Source organism: Esox lucius, chromosome 4 (assembly GCF_011004845.1).
Source record: "Esox lucius isolate fEsoLuc1 chromosome 4, fEsoLuc1.pri, whole genome shotgun sequence".
In the NCBI taxonomy this organism is placed as follows: domain Eukaryota; kingdom Metazoa; phylum Chordata; class Actinopteri; order Esociformes; family Esocidae; genus Esox; species Esox lucius.
Genome location: NC_047572.1, coordinates 11286097 through 11305595, shown reverse-complemented (window position 1 = coordinate 11305595; position 19499 = coordinate 11286097). Strand labels below are relative to the sequence as shown.

General features: G+C 43.4%; 1 protein-coding gene across 6 annotated transcripts in view; it reads right to left on the bottom strand.

Moving 5' to 3' along the window:
- mid2 (midline 2) overlaps positions 1–19499 on the bottom strand; it is a 133970-nt gene that overhangs the window by 34356 nt on the left and 80115 nt on the right. For 3 of the 6 annotated variants that reach the window (XM_010897605.3, XM_010897587.4, XM_010897595.3), the window contains 3 exons: positions 4679–4744; positions 3429–3452; positions 2886–2981 (listed from right to left, as the gene is read on the bottom strand). In XM_010897605.3, the coding sequence (XP_010895907.1) occupies positions 2886–2981; positions 3429–3452; positions 4679–4744 (186 nt within the window). The remainder of the gene's footprint in view (positions 1–2885; positions 2982–3428; positions 3453–4678; positions 4745–19499) is intronic. The other 3 variants (XM_010897611.3, XM_034291890.1, XM_010897620.4) reach the window with 3 other exon arrangements.

Sequence of the window (19499 nt, the reverse complement as noted above, 5' to 3'; positions counted from 1 at the left end):
CCAAGTGCCTTGGGAGCCACTCTTTGAGTTGCTATAACTCTTAAGAGTCGCTATAACTCTTCTTTTAAAGGTTAAGTATAGCGATGATCTCACCATGACATTTGAGCATTAGCCTATTTTTTGGGCTTGACTCACCGTTGGAGCCTGGAACATCCAGGCTTTCCAAAGTTAAAGTCCAAAGTTAGAATAAGAGGTGCTCCCTCAATGGCACCCTTTTACATGTAGGCACTATTTTAAAACAGAGCACTATATAGGGGCTAGAAGGGTCATATTTAGAAGATAATTATTGGGCAGCTGGCTGCTTCACTTCCCCAGAAGTCATTAAGAACCCAACAGCTTACTATTGATTTAGTTTACAGCTTAGTTCCTTCAGTGCTGGGGCCGCACACACACACATACAACAAGCACGTTAATGCACTAACACAGAGAGACCGAGCCACACACACACCTTGCAATGTGCACTAGCTCGATCCTTGATGCTTCGCCTAACACTGTCCTTCAATGACAGTAGAACTACAGAGATGCAGAGTTGCAAGGTTGCAAATTGTGCTTCTGTCTATTGTAAAATGCAGTGGTGTTTTCATGGATACCATAATGCTTTCATCATCAGTAACTCCTTTCTGCCTCGGTTGGTCACAGATTTACCATTACCACATCCAGTGAGAGGAGACAGTAGTGGATATAGTTTTAATATTAACAAAGTCATTTCATATATTTTCCCAGTCTGAGGATTTCTGTAAAAGGCAGTCACCCGTGTTGAATAATAATGCTGATTTGTTACGACTGTTACCGGTTGAGACTGAGCTGCTCTTGGTTGTTTTTTGCATGACATTGGGGGGTAGGCCATTTTGTAGGGTGTTCTGAATCAAAATTTACTTGATACCATTTGCAATTTGATCTGCAGATATTGGGCTGTTTCTGACTGTAACCAACAATCTGCAATGTAAGAGGCTGTTTCTATGGTGATTAAAGTGTAATACACGAAGAAATAAAGCAAGAAAATTTGAACTGACATTATGCGGAAAGTGGATAATGACATTCAGACTTTTAGCTCTGAAAATCAATACAAATTTTGATCCAATTTGTATTAAGCACATTTTAGCATGTTTAGAGCAGTGATCAACATGTTGATCTAGACTCAGATAATTTATATTCACCTGAAAATTGCTAAACTATCATTTTAAACCATCTATTGCTTTAGAACCATATATGGTGAAGACATACACTTATGAGCCAAAACATTATGACCACTCACAGGTGAAGCAAATAAAGTTGATCATCTCCTAACAAGGGTACATGTCAATGTCTGGGTAGATTAGATGGTAAGCAAACAATCAGTTGTTGTAGTCAAGGTGTTGGATACAGGAGAAATGGGCTGGAGTCAAGAACTGAGCAACTTTGACAAGGGCCAAATTGTTATTGCCAGACAACTTGGTCAGAGCAACTCTGAAACGGCAAGGCTTGTGGGGTACGCCTGGTCAGCAGTGGTGAGTACCTACCAACAGTGTTCCAAGGATGGACAAACTGGCATCAGGGTGTTGGACCCCCAGGCTGAATGACGTGTGAGAGCAACTAAGACAATCCTGTCTGGTCCAAACCCACAGAAGGTCTACTGTGCCACAAGTCACAGAAAATTGTAATGATTGTTATGGGGAGAATGTGTCACAACACAGAGTGCATCACACTCTGCTAAGTATGGGGCTGTGTAACTGCAGACCAGTCAGAGCGCCCATGATGACCCCAGTCCACAGTCCAAAGCACCTACAATGGGCACGCGTTGACGGAGCCGAAAAATGACAATTCTATGTCTATTTACACATTCAATGATTCTTCATTATTTTTACTTGTACTGTAATTGTAATACTCTTTATATATTAAATTAATTGGTTTCATAAATTAATTGACTATTTGGAATTAATCTTAAAAGGGTAAAAATCCAGTTCCTTCAGCGAGCTTCCAGAACTTAACCTTGGAACAGTGGAAAAAGGTAATCTGGTCCGATGAGTCCCGTTTTCTTTTACCCGGGGAAGTGATGGCACCAGGATGCACTGTGGGAAGATGACAAGCCGGTGCAGGGAGTGTGATGTTCTGGGCAATGTTTTGCTGGGAAAGCCTGGGTTCAGGCATTCGTGTGGATGTCAATTTGACATGTGCCACCTACCTAAACATCCTTGCAGATCAGGTACACCCATTCAAAGCAATGATATTCCCTGATGGCAGTGGCACCTTTCAGCAGGATAATGTGTCCTGCCACACTGCACACATTGTTCAGGAATGGTATGAGGAACATGATGAGGAGTTCAAGGTGTTACCTTGGCCTCCAAATTCTCCAGATCTCATTCAGATAGAGCATCTGTGGGATTTGCTGGACCAATAAGTCTGATCCACGGAGAGTCCATCTCACAACTCACAGGACTTGAAGGATTTGCTGCTAATGTCTTGGTCCCAGATTCCACAGGACACCTTCAGGGGTCTTATAGAGTCCATGCCTCTGTGGGTTGACACTGTTTTGGTGGCATGCGAAGGACCAACAGCATATTAGGCAGGGGTTCATAATGTTTTGACTTATCAGTGCACAGTTTAAATAAAAATTTCTTTCAAATTAAATTTCATACGGAATGTATATATCCTCATAATTTTTAAATGAACGCATGGTTTTATAATTGAACACATAAGTTACTTTTTTGTGGAGATATTGCTACAAGCTTTCTTGAGAAACGTTTTAGAGATTGTTTCACCAAACCTTCTTGTGAAAAGTTTTAAGTGACTGTTGAAGAAACCCTTCAGGATATATTTCAGCAAATCTAGAAGGAACCCTTTCTGTGGGAAAGTTAAAGGGAATGTCGAATAAACCGTTGTTGGGAACCTGACAGAGACTGACTCACCTCAACCTGCTGACAGATCTGGATAAGTTTGGCCATCTGGTTCTCCAGCTCACTGTTTCTCTTCACCAGGTTGGTGAGGTTGTTCTCCAGGGTTTGCTGTTGGGGGGGGGCAGAGGAACAGGCCAGTGAGATATAGAGGGAGGGAACTTTCAAGAAATAGCTTCGTGGACCTATATCTGGAGCCTGAGTGCCAGTCTGCTAATCAAAAATACACTTTTTGTTTTATCTACGCTTGGGCTGTTTTCAGCTGCACCGCTCAAACAGATCTGTCAAGCTAAACATTTGACATGAAACCGAGTTACAATGAGTCGACAACATAGCATCGACAGACTGGCGCCCAGGCTCCTTTTCATTTGACTTTGCACTAAAAGGGGTGTTTTGATGCAGCCCGGTCCCAGGTCTGTTTGTGCTGTCTTGTCGACTACTATACCAAACCAAAATGAGATGACAATGACCAGAGTTGGCAAGACAAAACACACTGGGACCAGGTTGTGTGAATGAATATCAAACAGGATGAAGCTATTAGTATTTTATTGTCATTACCATTATTGTGGTTAGTGCTGTTAGCTAAAAGAAAAAAAACAAACATGAACAAAACAATTAAACTAAGATTAATTCAGTTACCCTCTCACTCCTTCAAAGGAGACCTTGAAGGTATAATATAATTCAAAGCATCACTAATGTTATCCTGGACAGGTGGATTGCCTATTAGCAGTCGTTCATGCAACAGCAACTCTTCCTGGGGTCCACAGAAAGCACAACACAGGACATGATACCAAGGAGGGCTTTCTTAGCTTATGTGTTTGTCCAACAAATAAAACAATTCCTCATGCTGTGCAATATCCTCTACAGACCAGACAAGTGGACAAAATTTGGTTCCGAGAGACAAGAAGGTACGACAACGTAGGAGACAGCAAGAGAAATACTTGGAATGTCATACAACACTACACATTCACAACATTCAGTGGCTCTCTGGTCGAGACGCCTAACTCAGGAGATATGGAGATGAAGCATGCATCTTATAACTGGCCGTTAATGTGCCGTTGGTGAGTTAGCAGGCCAGAAGGTTCTCTTGATATGCAGCGCGGCAGATCAATGTGGCAGCTTGCCTGAGACAAGATATTACCGGTAAGTAACCGGCGAATGAATCCTTTTTAAGTAAATGTCATGTCAAATACCACATTACAAAGGAACAAAGACACCAGAGTCGACATTACTCTGTGATCCCTGCACTACGCTGTTAGACAATTTTTCAAACATTACCTTTAGTTGGAGAAATTCCACTTTCAAAAACACTTAAACCAAACGTGGCCTTGAACTGTAACGCAAGACGAAATCACCATACACAGATGGTAGACCAGTCATATGAAGCAGCCAGAATGAAGGAGGATATAAAAGCGGCCCATGAATTTAAACAGAAGTAGTGGAGCAGAAGAATCAACAAAACTGACAACAAAAGGAAACCACAGCGACGGCGGCGGGAAAACAAAAGAAGTGTCACAACTGCTCTTTTTGAAGCTGCTGGCGGTTCATGCATGTGGATGAGAAGGATGGAAGGGCTCCAAACGTCCACCTGGCCGTGTTGTCGTTCGTGTCCTTTGTCCTTTTACCATCAACAGGACAACCAGGGCAGTGTCCCAAATAGCAACCTACCCTCTCTAGATAGTAGTGCCCTACTGTTCAACGGAGCCTCTACGGTGCCCGGTCAAAAGTAGTGCACAATTTAGAAGATAGGGTGCCATTGTGGATGCCGGCAGGGGTTTAAAAGGCAGTTGAACCGTTGGGGGACTCACCGCGGCGCTTGTCTTTGAGGCCTCCATTACCGCGTCAGAAACTCTGCCAGGACTCACTTGAAATGCCTATGAACAAACACATACAGACAACCTTACTGGCTAAGTCTGCGGTAGCCTCTGCTGACAGAGACCCCCCCACCCTAACCCTCGGACACGTTATGCTTAGTCTACCCCTGAAACAAACCAGTAAAAACTTCTGTTCAGCAGCTGGCTGGATCTTGTTTTTCGTTTTTATCTCACCCAGCTGGCTTCTTTTAGCGATTTCCCTGTCTTCCTGTACGACTACCCCTTTCTGGGTGCGTGGAGAGTTGAGAGGCTAGGTCCTGCCGGACCGGCTTAAGCCTGCCGAGGGACTGTGAAACGGCTGCTTGTTAGAATTCATGGCAAGTGGAAGCAGGAAGGAAGGCCCGACGAGGGCAAGCATTTGGTGTGTCATGGGTTTGAACATCAAACATCTCAGGGATAGCAGGACAGATGGGTCATTAATTAAAGACTGTGCTTGAGTCCCAAACGGCACCCTATTCCCTATGCAGTGCACCACTTTAAAGACCAGGGCACCAAAGGTGTCACTGTGGGCCTTGGTGCGAAGTGGGCTGTATAGGGAATATGGTGCAATCTAGGACAGTCCCGGCACATTTTTTTTTGGGGCCGGTCCCTGCTAAAACAAATGTGATTTCCGTCTCAGAGGTTTGGTTTAAAGGAATGAACTTACAATGTAGCGCAGTGTTGGAACAGTGGTTACTTTTAGGTTATATGAGTTTAGGGGGCGTTTGTGGGCGGCGGAGAGGAAGGTGCTATTTCTATTAGTGTTGATGCGCATAACAGCCATGTTTGAATCCTATAACCACGTATATTTGATTTGTGGATTTAAAAACAGCATTAAAAATGTGTTGGTGTTTTTGCCTGAGTGTGAGCAGCAGCTGTGTACATAAAAAGGCCTGAAAAAGCCTGGAGCGAAGTGGCATCATAGTGGCCGTAGCCAGGGAGACAGTTATCACCTGTGGCAGTAGCCGTTTGTGTGTGTGTGAGTGAGAGAGAGAGAGAGAGAGAGAGCACAGCAGTAAGCGTAGTCTAAAATATGCTCATTAAAGCAGACAGCGACATCAAAGGCAAAGAGCGAGCCATGCAAGAGAGATAGAGAGAGAACGAAAGATATAGGCACTGCACTTGGTCTGTATTAGTGGGATCCAAAATGCATGAGCTTTTGAAGAGCTCAAGCCTGAGCTGCGAGCCAGCCAATGGGAAGCCAGCGGATGTGGAAATCGAAAGAAGCCATGTGTTTAACGCAGAGGAGAGGAAAGGGAAGGAGAGAGGGGGAGAGAGGGGGAGAGAGGGCAGGGAAAAGCAGTGATGGCACAGAGAAAAGACGGCGCCTGTCACAGCCAGAACGCAAAGCTGACAGTCCATCACACAGAGGAATGTGATCCCACATTCACCACTATGACATCATCCTAGTCGCTCCCAGGTATTTGCCCTTCAGAACGCTTTCATTTGGTAAACAGCAAATGTAGGACCTATTGACATCAGAGAGAGCCTCCTCGAAGTCAGAGTCTGGGGGGAAAAGGTCCATTATTTTACCAGACACACATGACGGGTACCGGCCTTAATTCATTATTAGACAATTAACTTGGTAATCATTTGAGTTTGTACATTTCTGTGTTGGAAGATGGCGAACTGCTGTATGTGAACAAAAAGTGAAACTATACGAAGGGGGCGTATTACTTTTCCACTGCATTGTCGGGTTGTAACACGCAATAACAACAATCACGTCAACGTCAACAGCAACAACAAAACAATAGGAAGATCCCGCGGCTACCATTCTGACTTCAAAGTGTTTCGCCTTAATTATTTTGGGATCGTCTCAGATTGGAGAAAGAACAATGCCAAAAAAAGCTTCACTTCAGAATAGTTGTTAAGCTTTTTCTGTGTGTGGGTGCGTGTGTGTGAACATGTCAGAAGTTAGTAACCAAAGAGGAGTAGGTTGAATGAGGATAATACTCCAGAGAAAATCTCTCCGGAGACTGGCATGGCTTTTGGCTAACAAAGAGTCAATGGCGTTTTAAATTGAAGCCCAATTCAAAAAGAGGCGTTTTGAACACAAAATGTGGTCAAAGTCTGTCCTGATGATTTGTTGGCTATTGCCTCCCTGATAGTTTTGACTAGATACTCTCCCGAAGCATGTAAACATCCTTTCACAGTTTCTATTGTCAAATGCCTCAGACAACTTCTTCTCAACTTTTGGTGAATTAAAACCAATCCCATGTAAAACTTCGGCATTACATTTAATAGTGTTAGGCTCATGGGCAACGAGTACTGTTGTACTGGGAACTTAATGTAACCTGGAGTACTGAATTCTATATAATCATGCGTATGTTGTAATCCAAGTCAATGTGTGGAATCACCTCAAGAGGTTGTAGACCTACCGAATACTAATGCAGGGCTTTCAGAAATGAGTTCTAGGCAAAGAGATCCCACTGAATGACTTCAATGTTCTAATTCCAAATGCTATGGTTCTAAGAATGTTCAGAATGCTAATGCAGAAACTCTAGAACACACAGAACACTGCCACATCTATGGTCCCGGAAGAATCGCTACAAGGTTGAAGCATGATGAAGGGTAAAAGGACAAATGTCTACAGAGTTACTCACTCATGTCTCTGGAGACCACAAAGAGTGTTAAATCCCTTTGGGTGTTTGACATTTTATGCAAAACATATGAAAGCAGCCAGGAATCCAATAATTCCAATTACACCATATGTCTGCAATAAAGGATTAAAAAGAAGAGAATTCCTCCAAGTGAATAACTGAAATTCAACTGGTACGAAAATAACTCTTTGAGGTCTGGTATTTTGACATTTTACTACAAAAAAAGTGCAGCTAAAAAAAACATGTTTTAGCCACAGCAGCTATTGTGGTATGACATTATTTAAACCCTAAATGAGTCATTGAGTATGGTGTATGCTTGTGTTCCAGTAGGGCTTGAGGTCCTATAGTTTATGACAACTTGAATACAGGTTCTGCGAAACGGGATGACAGTTGCAGCTCAGGGATTTCTAGTAGGTAAATGCATCTGACTTCACTGGCTTGGCTGGAATCAAGTAGAATTTAGTACTGAGAAATAGTATATTCCCACTGGACTTACTAAGGTATCCTGCTAGATTTTGTCAATTGAGCTTTTTAAACTGCTTTCATCAGTCAGGTGAACCTGCGGATATGCTAGCATACCTGTAGACCTCCAATGTCCTTGGATTATTGTTAGTTAGCATTGTCTTATAAAACAACCTCTTCATACTGGCCATTTTTAATGACCAAAATGGTCTCTGTGATGTTACGTAGTATCCACAAACAAATTGCCAGGAACTCATGATAATCCCTTGATGAGTGTCATATCAAGAGATTTAAGTTGCTACCAACTGAGTCATAAACACAAGTTCTGATCCCCACTGTCACTGACTGCTTTCATAACATGGTCCCATTCAAATATCCAAAGAGGTTTATTCATCAGAAAATGCCCAGGCCTACTGTTGGTCAGGGTCATTCAACAAAATATGGATGCACGAATGGCTTTCCACATTCTACAACATCATTGCAAATGACATGAAGTCCTTTCCTCGTTCCACCAAGGACTCCGGAGTAAAATAATCAGGTGTAACAGCCTGTTAACCAGAATTCCACGGATTGTCCATAAGCCGCGTCTTTGTGAACATCAAGCCGTGCCTGATCAAAGCCGTATGAGGAACATGCAATGTAATGTGTAAGCCATGCCATTGGCATGATTAGATTCACTGCGTAACGAATGGTTTATTTTTCACCAATTAATTCTGAGGAAATAGGTCCTGGCTCCTTCCACCAATAACGATTTAAGTGGCATCCATGTTTGATTTAGACAACCGCGGATAATGGTCCAGTCAGAGTGACTCGTGACAACGGACTGCCTACTATCTATGTCTGGCTGCACATTGTGTTTGAACATTACACAATTAGCTTGGTAGAAATATTCTCTGGACAGAAATGTTTTTCGTTTAACCTGATCCTTATTAACTCCTGTAAAGTAAGTAGCGGGAGCCAGGGGGACGGATCAGAGAATGAGATGGGTAGGATGGGTTGGCCAAGCCGGGGCTCAAACTCGCATTCGCCAGCGTGGTCGATATCTTGGGAGCTAAAACCGTCAAACCAGACTCCAGCACCACGAAACATGACAAACAACCAGACAGCCAAAACAGCGATTTGAAACACAAAAATATGGGCTGGGCTGTACTGTATGTTGTTTGATTATTTAGACATTTCAAATTAAATGTAATATTTCTCATAGACTAGAATCAATAAATCTCTTGTCGACCCTCAACCAGAAAAGACTGCATGTTGTTGATGTTACTTCTGTGAAGGTGGACGCTTGCTGCTTTGCTTTGAGCCAGCTACAGGTCTTTCTTTGTTGTACCGGCCCTTAGGACCATATTTTGGTTGCCGTTGCAGTTCTATTTAAAGCTCAGCTTATCTGTGACAAAAGAATTACTCTGCCTTTCTGCTACAGGCATAGAGGGTAATTACGGTATGTTGTCCCGTTCAACACACGCACGAACGCATTCAAAAAACAGACCATGCGCAGTGTTTATCAGATATGACACAGACACACCAAGGACGTGTCTTAAGTGCGTGACTTTAGCCAAGAGCCCGTACCCACAGAGTTCTGGTTAAAGGTAGAGTACTGCGCAGGCAATAGGGTGCAGAGTGGGAGTCAACCAGAGGATGTACGGAGCAGGGAAGCTTAGCATTCACAGACAGGTGTTTTACTGATACTATCACAGAGGAATGCTCTGGTCTAGACCGCTCTGCCTCAGATAGGCTCTTATTAAGAACATGGCAATTATCCAAAATGACAAAAAAGCAAAGAGATATGGAGAAAGGGAGGGATAGTGAGTGTGAAGGGAGACATGTAGAGAGAACGAGGTAATGTTAAATGTCTTATCTTGTGATTTTTGTATTTCTTTATATCTATTGCAGTTTGGTAATAGAAGTTTAAAGGTTACTTCTCATAATTAATTTTACTGTCAACATATTACTACTATTATATGATACTCTCCTTGTCTAACATCACTTTATCAACAGTGACGAGAGAGAGAGGTGAGAGAGAAATGGGTGAGAGAGTGAAAGAGAACAGACAAAATGAGTTATTACAGTCTAACATGGATTTAGACAAAAACACAACACGCCGCAGCTCAGTTAAGACAAGCGAGCCATTACAAGGTTTACAGTTTTTTGTGGCAGAAGACAGTCGGTCTGTGTGCATTTCAGGAGACGACATATTTCCATGAGATACAGCAGGGTTGAAACGGTCGATCTGACAGAGAAGAAACTTGACAACTGAATCAATAATAAACTGAACTGCTTGAAGGTTTCATAAAAGCAGATAATCGACACCAAATGCATTCATCTGGGCTTGACTTCTCTACATTTTCCGTAAGTCTATAGCAAAACAGTCTGACCATTCATTGGGTTGACTTTAGTACTGCGTAGCCATGCCAATCAAAAAACAACCTTGGTTGACATCCCTCTTTTGTGGGGTTTTAAAACTTCGTAATAGCTGAAGCGACTACAATAGTCAGTAGGTCAGAAGTCCATGTACTGGAATGATATTGTGTCTTATATTTTAAGAATCCTTGAGTTGGACGGTAGATAAACCTATGCCTCAAGCACCATTTATTCACTGCTGGTACCCACTGCTGTGTAGTAATAATACATACAACTGCACTCCAGAGCCATAAAACATGTACAGTTAATCTGTGGAGTTATTGTGTCGTACTTTAACCTGTTATGATTTTAAAGGGATAGTTCAGCCAAGTTACACCATGGACATGCTTGTTTCTTTACCCTAAGAGCAGCCTTTGGAGAAAGTTTGACAGAAATCCATGCCATGATTTAGTTTCCCTGGAACTGACTACAAATTGTTTTAGCATTCAAGCATTAGCATTAGAGTACAGGCTTGCTAGCTGAGGATAGACTGCATGCTGTCACCTTGTATGTGTGGAATCAGAATCAGTCTTTATACGCTAAGAACATTTACACATACCCAGAATTGTTTGCGTCAGTAAAGGTGCCAGAACAATTGCCATTAAAGGAGTTGAATTCATTTTGTGTTGATACCGGATACGCTTCAAAGCTTATTTCAACCGGTGCATGTCTACCTTAATCCAGAATGTCTCCAGAACCTTTTCTGATTTCTGGACTAGACACAGACACAGTAGCAATTTCCCGACTACTGTGTGTGGTTTTGTAACTGTCATTACAGCCATGGACTCAGCAGATGTGTGACCGTGAGCGGGTCACTGTGTGTTCTGGTCCCATTTAAAGCCTGCCAGTCTGGAGCTGATGGCTGAGTCTGACAATCCGCATCATCACGTCCACCCACCCCCTCCACTCGTCCCACTCATCCCCATTTCCCTCCCGTCTCCTGCCACTTTTTCTCTTCTCATTTCCCCTTCTTGACCAACCCAGGTTACAGTCATGATATGACCAAAGAAACATGGAAACAGGCAGAGTCTCATTCAACACCATGTCACGATGACCCCATCATGGTCTCAGTTGTGAAACTGCGGACTTAGCCTGGGTCCTAAAGGATGGTCCATTCCCTACAAAGCGCATGACAATGGTGCTCCACCTGGTCAGAAGTAGAGCGCCATTCTGGACGCTTACACAAACCACAGGCTCATTGAAGCACTTCAGCGTCTTCAGTCGAAGAATGGATAAACCTGGCCAAAAGTATAAACCATGCTTTCAGTCCATTCGATTAAAACTGACAGTTTCCATTTGCGGCTTTAGGGAAAAAAAAGGTCCAAAATAAGTAGATAAACATTGGCCAGCATAAACAAACAAAGATAATGGTATTTTTTGCAGTCGGCAGAGGGGTTGATAATGCTGAGTGACAGAGTGATATTCAGGGTTTATTAGGGACGGTTCACGTTCTGCTAGATGCCAGTGATCATCATGGAGATTCTAGCCTGAAATCATTCATGGAATCGGATTTTCAGAGATGAACTTGTCTATTTGCCTTTATATGGCAGCTGTAACTGTGCCCTCCTACTGGACCGATTACAGCTGTACAATGCTCAACCACTGGTCCCGGATGCATAATGTGCGTAGTGTGTAAGGACCTGCTGTAGAGAATCGTCTCACATTATGGGTTCAAATTATTTGGGTTATTAATTATTCATGTTTTGTAGATCTTCATTCTCCAGTAAGCGAGGAACCACCTACCAATACGTCAGTAGTATTTTAACAGACTGGTTCAAGTTTCTCATTAACAAAGGTGTAAGACAGTTCTATACAATAGGGGAATTGGGAGGTTGTCTGGTTTCAAAGGCAGCCAAGTAGACAGGTATTTGGAGATGGTCGGACAACTACTAGGTATTTGAGAATGGCTTGGTAATCAAAGGATGTACATGTGTGTCACAGACGTACAGTGGGGAGAACAAGTATTTGATACACTGTCGATTTTGCAGGTTTTCCTACTTACAAAGCATGTAGATTTTTTTTTTTTATTCCGTCACCCACAGTTGAAGAGTACCTATGATAAAAATGACAGACTTCTACATGCTTTGTAAGTGGGAAAACCTGAAAAATCGGCAGTGTATCATATACTTGTTCTCCCCACTGTATGTGTATCATGTCTTATTGTCTCTGCCTGTGAGAATCGTGATTGGAACAAACAAACAACCACATGCACATACACGCAGCGAGAGGAGGCGGCCCTTGGACAAATCTATAGGTACAGCCTCTCTCTATTAGTGACAAAGCAGGATCTATTTTGAATCCAACACAGCTGGCTTCCATGGAGAGGATTAGCGAGCCTTTAATCCAGCCACCCATCTCTTTCTCCACCGGCCATTTGGACACAGATAAAGGTCTGGCCATGGCCCTAATGGCGCCCTGCACCCTTTAGAGGCCGCCTCTTTAGCAGAATCCTGTCAGCCACTAGGTCAAAAGTGGTGCACTATGTTGGGAATAGGGTGTCATTTGGGACTAAAATGTATTGAGTGGCAGATGGAGAGGTCAAGCCAGGGGAATGGGAGCATGAGGATTGAACCATTGGAGGCTTATTGGGACCAGTATCCGCTTATTGGGACATGCAACTTATCAGACCTGGGTTCAAACCCTATTATCGGATGGCCATGGGTTGCATTTCTGGAAGTACTCCAAAAAAAACATTCAGCAGGATTTTAAATAGCCTTTGAACCCAGTTTTGGGCTGCAATAAATCCCCTGTCCCCTGAGTGATCACGCGTGACTGACAATAGTGTGACACCACAACATGAAATGAGATTAGCGAATGATCAGGATCAGGTCAGAGGGACTGCTACTCAGCAGCTGATCGGACTCCTGACTGTATGTGTGTAACACCGCTCCACTGACCTGCTAACAGTGTCCTCAGACTGGGGTGGAAGAGCAGACTGGACGGTATTGGTGAGAGAACAAACCGTAGGGTGCAGTTCATTTCTAAATGGTGTATTTTTGAAACTAACAGTATACATCGCTAATATGGTTCATACTAGGTCACTAAACTTTGGGCATGAGAGCTATTTAAAATATGTCTTGAGGTACTCTTTTTCTGACCTTTCAATTAGGCACATTCTTCTCTTCTCCCCTGCAATTTCTTCCTAGATTCCAACTGCACAAGAGAACATTCTGCACTATTTTATATCGATATAACGGAGGGGTTAAAAACATAACTCTAAGATTGCAGAACTACGTCTAATATGTGTTATGTTTCCTATTACATTGTTACATTGTAACAGACACAAATGAAATATTTATTCCCAACACACCCTGTGGTTCTGGAGAAAGTTCTCTGACAACCGCCTAAAAGACTATTTGAAACCAAATGTATTGCTTTTGAGGCAGGGTCGTCTGACACTGGTGAGACGACTAATGACAGTTTGCGGTGGAACCAGCACGTACCTTCAGAATTGTCTCGCGAGCTTTCATAAAAGTGCTGTGAGCTACCAGTAGGTTGTGATCGAGCTGTTGCAGACGCCTTGGGGGAAACACACTGTTGTTACTATGGCAGCAGCTGTTAGCAGCGTTCTGAAAAATGTGATGAGCCGACAGAAAGATGACTGATAGTGTTGCTATGTGAATGTATTTATAAGATGGCTACAGGCTGATTTGCACAGAAGCTCAGGCATTATAATAAACACAAATTGAAGCCAATATACCTGATAGAACTGGACCAACAACATTTACACATGTACAGGTGCCTACATGTACACTGATATTGATGCGCATTACGATGAGGAACAAAAGGCTTCAATGTCTTTAGATGGGAAGAAAAAAACGATCTGACACAGCGTGTTGTTCTTTGTTGGAAAGTGGATGTATTTACATGCATGCGGTCTATGCATCTATGGCCAGCAGCCTCAACATGCTCCCAGACAGAGAAAATGAGCGGTTATCGAAGGCTTGAAATCACAAAACAGTGACATGAACAGGAATGACGTGAATGTGGTCATACGTGGCCTATATGCCATAACATATACGGCCAATGATGGGTACGGCCAAATGGGGAGGAACGGCGTGCTTTATAAAGATGAAATGCGTCAGACAATTGACAGCTTCCGCGTGACTTCAGGAGGCGGTTGACTAAGGATCTAAACCACATAGCCCTCAGCAATTCCTTTCACGCATACTTGAATCGGCGAGAAGACGTAGGCACGTTGAATAACTGGGGCGCTGTCTTTTTGTGATTTGTTAATGACAGATCCTGTCTGAGTTCCAAATGATGAAATCCAAAACACAGGGAGGGAAACGCGGGAAACTCCGGCACTTTTAATTCGGACCCATAGGGTTCAGGAGAAGAGGAGTGCCCAAGAGAGGCAAAAGGGTTGGGATTTTGGACTGGCACTAGGTCAGTCTCTACTGCAGCGGCATCAGTGTTCTGGAAATAGAAGGCTGGAATTCTCAGAGTTCCAATGCATCCGACGTCGTCATCACTCTTATTCTGGTTGTCTTGGCAACACAAACATTTCATTTTCAATGGCTCGTACCCTTCACTTTCTGACACAAACAGTATGTGTATAGAAATAACTCAGAGCTCGAGGTTCAGCCTCCGCAGAATCCACTGTCGGTGGCGAAATGAAAACAACAACAGAACACCAAAACGCATACCCTGGTTGCTAGTGCACGCAAGGATAGCTAATCAGCGGAATGACTTAGTCATGGAAAACATGACATTACACGATATTACGCTGACAAGCCAAAAACGTTTTATTGCCTTCAGTGGTTGCAATCTTGCAAAGGTAATCACTAGACATGGTCCCAAGCTTGGCTTCAATCCAATATAAACCAGCAGCTGTAGCCAGAAAGGCGCATTGTGACACCAGACGCTCCTAGCCAATAGTGTGAGGCTGGGAGCCGAGCTGGTGTCACTGCTTCCAAGCCAGTCTGGGAACTTCACGACTGTCAGTAAGAAAAGAGTTACCCTCCTGTAGGAGGGCCCAGCAAGGACAACGTTCTGCTCTGAGGAGATGGAAGTGTGGAAAACAGTTAAAAAGAACCCATTTTTGGGGGGAGGCCCAAATAGAATGCTTTTTGATTTCTGGTTGAACCTTTTGTTTCAGGTAGAACAATTGGGTTCTGTGTCGAATCCAGGCTAGTCCTAATGGCAACTTAGCACTCCCCTAGTTCTGACTATGGCCCAACTGAAACATGAGTTAGTACTGTCATTAGTCTAACATAGCTGATGAATGACCTTTTAAGAAGCCCATAAAAGAAGCGATACTGTATAAAGTATGCATGAGTTTCCCTGGTTCAGAAAAGGACATTAAGCCAGAGGGAAGATGTACTGTTCTCTTTTTGTCTTGTGGTACACATTCCATTGGACTTAACTAACTTTATAATGGGTACATGCTAAATATGTCCATGGAAATACAGTATGCACAATACTGTATGGTTTCTATTTCCGCAGGTGTTTGGTTGCACATTAAATGTTATCCTTCTCCCAACATATGGCACTATTCTGACCAGGGCCCTAAGACACACAATACAGTGGAATAGGGTGCATTTGTGGAGGTACCCAAAGTGTTTTCAGTTGATATCCAAACTCAGTATCTCCCTGTGGAGCACTTCTGTAGCAGTGCGTTTTGGGCTGGAGACAAATTCATAGGGGAAGGAATTTGACAAGCATCCCAGCCGCAGACAGCTGGTTCTGGAGAGAGCCAGGGAGAGGAAGCTTAAGAATCCAGACGAAAACAAAGAAGGGTTTGACAGAGTGGAGACGTGCTAACGTGTCCCCACACACTCACACACCCACAGACACAAACACAGTGTAGATGTGCTTGTTCCTTTGTCCCCTGTCACCAGGTCAGCAGGGACACTGCCCAGGGGGACAGACATTCCAGAGCCTGTCCGGAAACACCGGATACGGAATCCGGGTGTTTTGAAAGACTGGACACCAGCTGATCTCAGACCAACTGGATTGGACGTCAGACGACTTGCTACAGCAAATGCGTTTATACATCTAGTAGTACCTGAGACAGGAATAGCCAAGTGAATGATTTTAAATCATCAAGATTTCATTCACCAGCACTCGTCGATATTTCAATCCCCTTAGAGATTGTAACATAAACCTCAAAAAGTAATTCCTGAAGACCCCCCCCCCCCTCCCCAGCATGTAAGACTCAAGGATTGCAAATGTCATCAAATCCACAGTATCTAGGATAATAGTGAGCATTTTTGGATTAATACTGGGTCACAGAATGCTTAAACATCTTAGAGTCTGTAGGCGTATTATGACCATGTGACTGCTACATTACGATCAGGCCAAATTGTGAACAATGCCGAACTACACATACCAAATGGTGTTCTACTGGTTACTTCAAAGCCCCTTTAAAGAAGGAAAAATGAAAATGTCAGATTCAACTCTCAATGAACTAACCGGGTGAAATAGCTGAATCATTTTATGCATGATTTCATATCATGATTCATGCAGCTGCTATGAATACAATTAACTATATACCGTGAGCATTTTATAGAAAGCTGTGAAAGCGCTGTGAAGTAACGAGTTTCTCAGTAATGCATTAAGAGTACGTTTTTAACCGCATATGGACTAGATAGGTCACAGTGTTTTAACGGTGCCATAACACATTGACTATTTGAATGCGGAAGGATAGTTATAATCATGTCTCACCAGTTTGCAAATGTAGCCAGTGTGCTAAGCTATTGGAGTCTTCTGGGCATCCACTACTAGCTGATTAGCTACAGCAGGATCAGTCACCCGACAGATACTAAAAACACTGCCTGCGGACATTTTACTACCAGATATGCGATAAACCAACATTTTCAAATACAGATGTGAAGCTTCGCTGTCAAACGATAAAAACTGATTTCCTGAGACAACCCTAGAGAACACATTGAGTTTATATAAAGACAGTATAAAGACAGCAGTGTGCTTGTTCACATTGGTTGCTAATGTGGTTTTGAACGTACAAAAAAAAAGTGGCAATATAAATGCATGACAGTAGAGAGTAATGAGGTGGTAGCAGCCATACGCGGCGACTCTGAGAGAAACATCACTGCTGATGTTGACCATTCACCAACATAAGGGTGTTGATATCTGTCACCAGACTTTCATTCATTTGCCGGAAGAGATAATGTTGAGTGCGTGGACACCCAAAAAGTATATCGAAACGAACCCAGAAAATGCTGGTATAATACATTCACACACTGTTGCCATGGGGAAGCATGAGATCACAACTTCACATACTGCTTGGTTTAAATGAAGAAAACCATATACATTGTGTGTCCCGTCCTGGACCACAGAACCCCACAAACCTATAGATTCAAGCCTGAAAGGTGTCCTGAAAACAGACACTTCTGGATTCAAGCATGAGTATGAAAATCACTGTTGGATAGATATTATATTAAATTAATTCACTTATTTTTTTATTGTTATTTTATGAAGCACGTATAAACGACAAAACATTCTAATTTTTAACCCAGACCTAGGAGCAACCAGGTATAACGGTCTCGCGCAGGTACTGCACAGAACGACAGACTGCTCACCTCTGGAAATTCAATGTAGTAATCCTTCAGTTACTGGTCAGGTGCTTTAAACGATGCTTCACTGGAACAGAGAAATGCGCGAGTAGATACATCTATATTCTATATCAGTCCTTGAAATTACTGATGAGGCAAAAGCTCTTAAAAGCCTTCCTAGTTCCTGTTTGCATAAATTGTGCATGAAAAGGAGGGAAATAGAGCCTTCCCTGGATTGACACTGGCACAAACAGCCCCCTATTCCCTACAGTAGTTGACCAGGGCCCCATGGGCCTAGTTTAAAGTAGTGAACCACTATACAGGAAATAGGGAGCCATTTGGGGAAAAGCCTTGATAACAAGCCTCTATCTCTCTAGCCATCTATGATGACCTGTCAGGACACTCCCAGACAACATGCGTGATGCATTAACTGCACATAAGAGCATACACACACACACACACACACACACATTATGGGCATGGGTAAGTGCTCTCTAGTCCTCTATCTCTCTCTCCATCTCTCACTTACACACTATTCTCCTTTAAACCGTGCCAGCTCCTCGCCGTACACACTCTGGGAATCAGCGATGCTCTGAATCAGTTCACCCACGTCAGCTTCCATCTCGTGTCTCTCGCTATCTGTTATGCGCCTGCAAAAAGCTATGTGTTGGTTGGGGGGGGGGGGGGGGGTTGGCTAGTGCCAGGGTGTTACTAACCGACAACAAGACAGCCAGGACGACTGCCCAATGCCACCCTATTCCCTTTGCGGTGCACTACATCCGTGCTTCCTCAGGGCTGACTCCTGTCCAAGCTAGTGCCCTGTGAAGGGAGTAGGGCGCCACCTGGGTCACATTAACTGGCTCAGGACCAGGGAAGGGAGGGGTCTGAGTGGATTAAGACTCAACTCTGCCACTTTGCCACCTTGCAGCTCTCTGAGTAAACAGCGGGAATTAAAGTGGTCTTCGGGAGACTTAGGGGAACGAGGCGCGGGACACGAGAGGAGGAGTGAGGGACGAGGAGGCTGCGAGGGGGTGAACAGGGGGAGGAGAGAGGGACAAGGAGGAGCTAGGCGGTAAAAAGGGAAGCAGGGGAGTCAGCACTGGCTGTCTAAGACCTGCACACGTTACAGAGAGAGCAGGAGGAGATAGGGAGTGCTTCTTTAAGAAGCTTAAATACAAGCAGAAAACAGAGAGAGAGAGCGAGCGGAAGAGAGGATGAGAGAGAAAAACACAGAGAGAGAGAGAGAGAGAGAGAGTAAGAAATGATTGAGAGATAGTGAAGGTGAGAATGTGAGAAAGAGATGGAGAAAGAGAGATCGACACAGCAGACCTGTGAAAAACAGGACAGGGTATCAACGTTACTGCTGAGGAGAGCAAACTTCAAAAATAGAAAATTAATCCTTTAATCGCTAACTTTTTTCAGTATTTTGTATGTCGCTTCATGTAAAGCACATTATCAACCTGGCGGTTCGAGCTCTGAATGCCGATTGGCTGAAAGACGTGGGTATATCAAGCCTTATACCGCAGCATGACAAAATAAAATACTTTTTACGGTTCTAATCGCATTGGTAACCGGTTTATAATAGCAATAAGGCACTTCGGGGCTCTGGGGAATACTGCCAATATACCATGGCTGTATCCAGGCGGACCTCACCACAACTCCTAATGCCTTACTGCTTAAGCATGTATATGTATCAAAGAGAGAGAGAAATGGAGAGCGGGAACTACCTCATTGCTCCAATGACTGACTAGCCATGTCTGAGGAGTCAGTTGTTAGATGTGTTCTCTTAATTCTAGT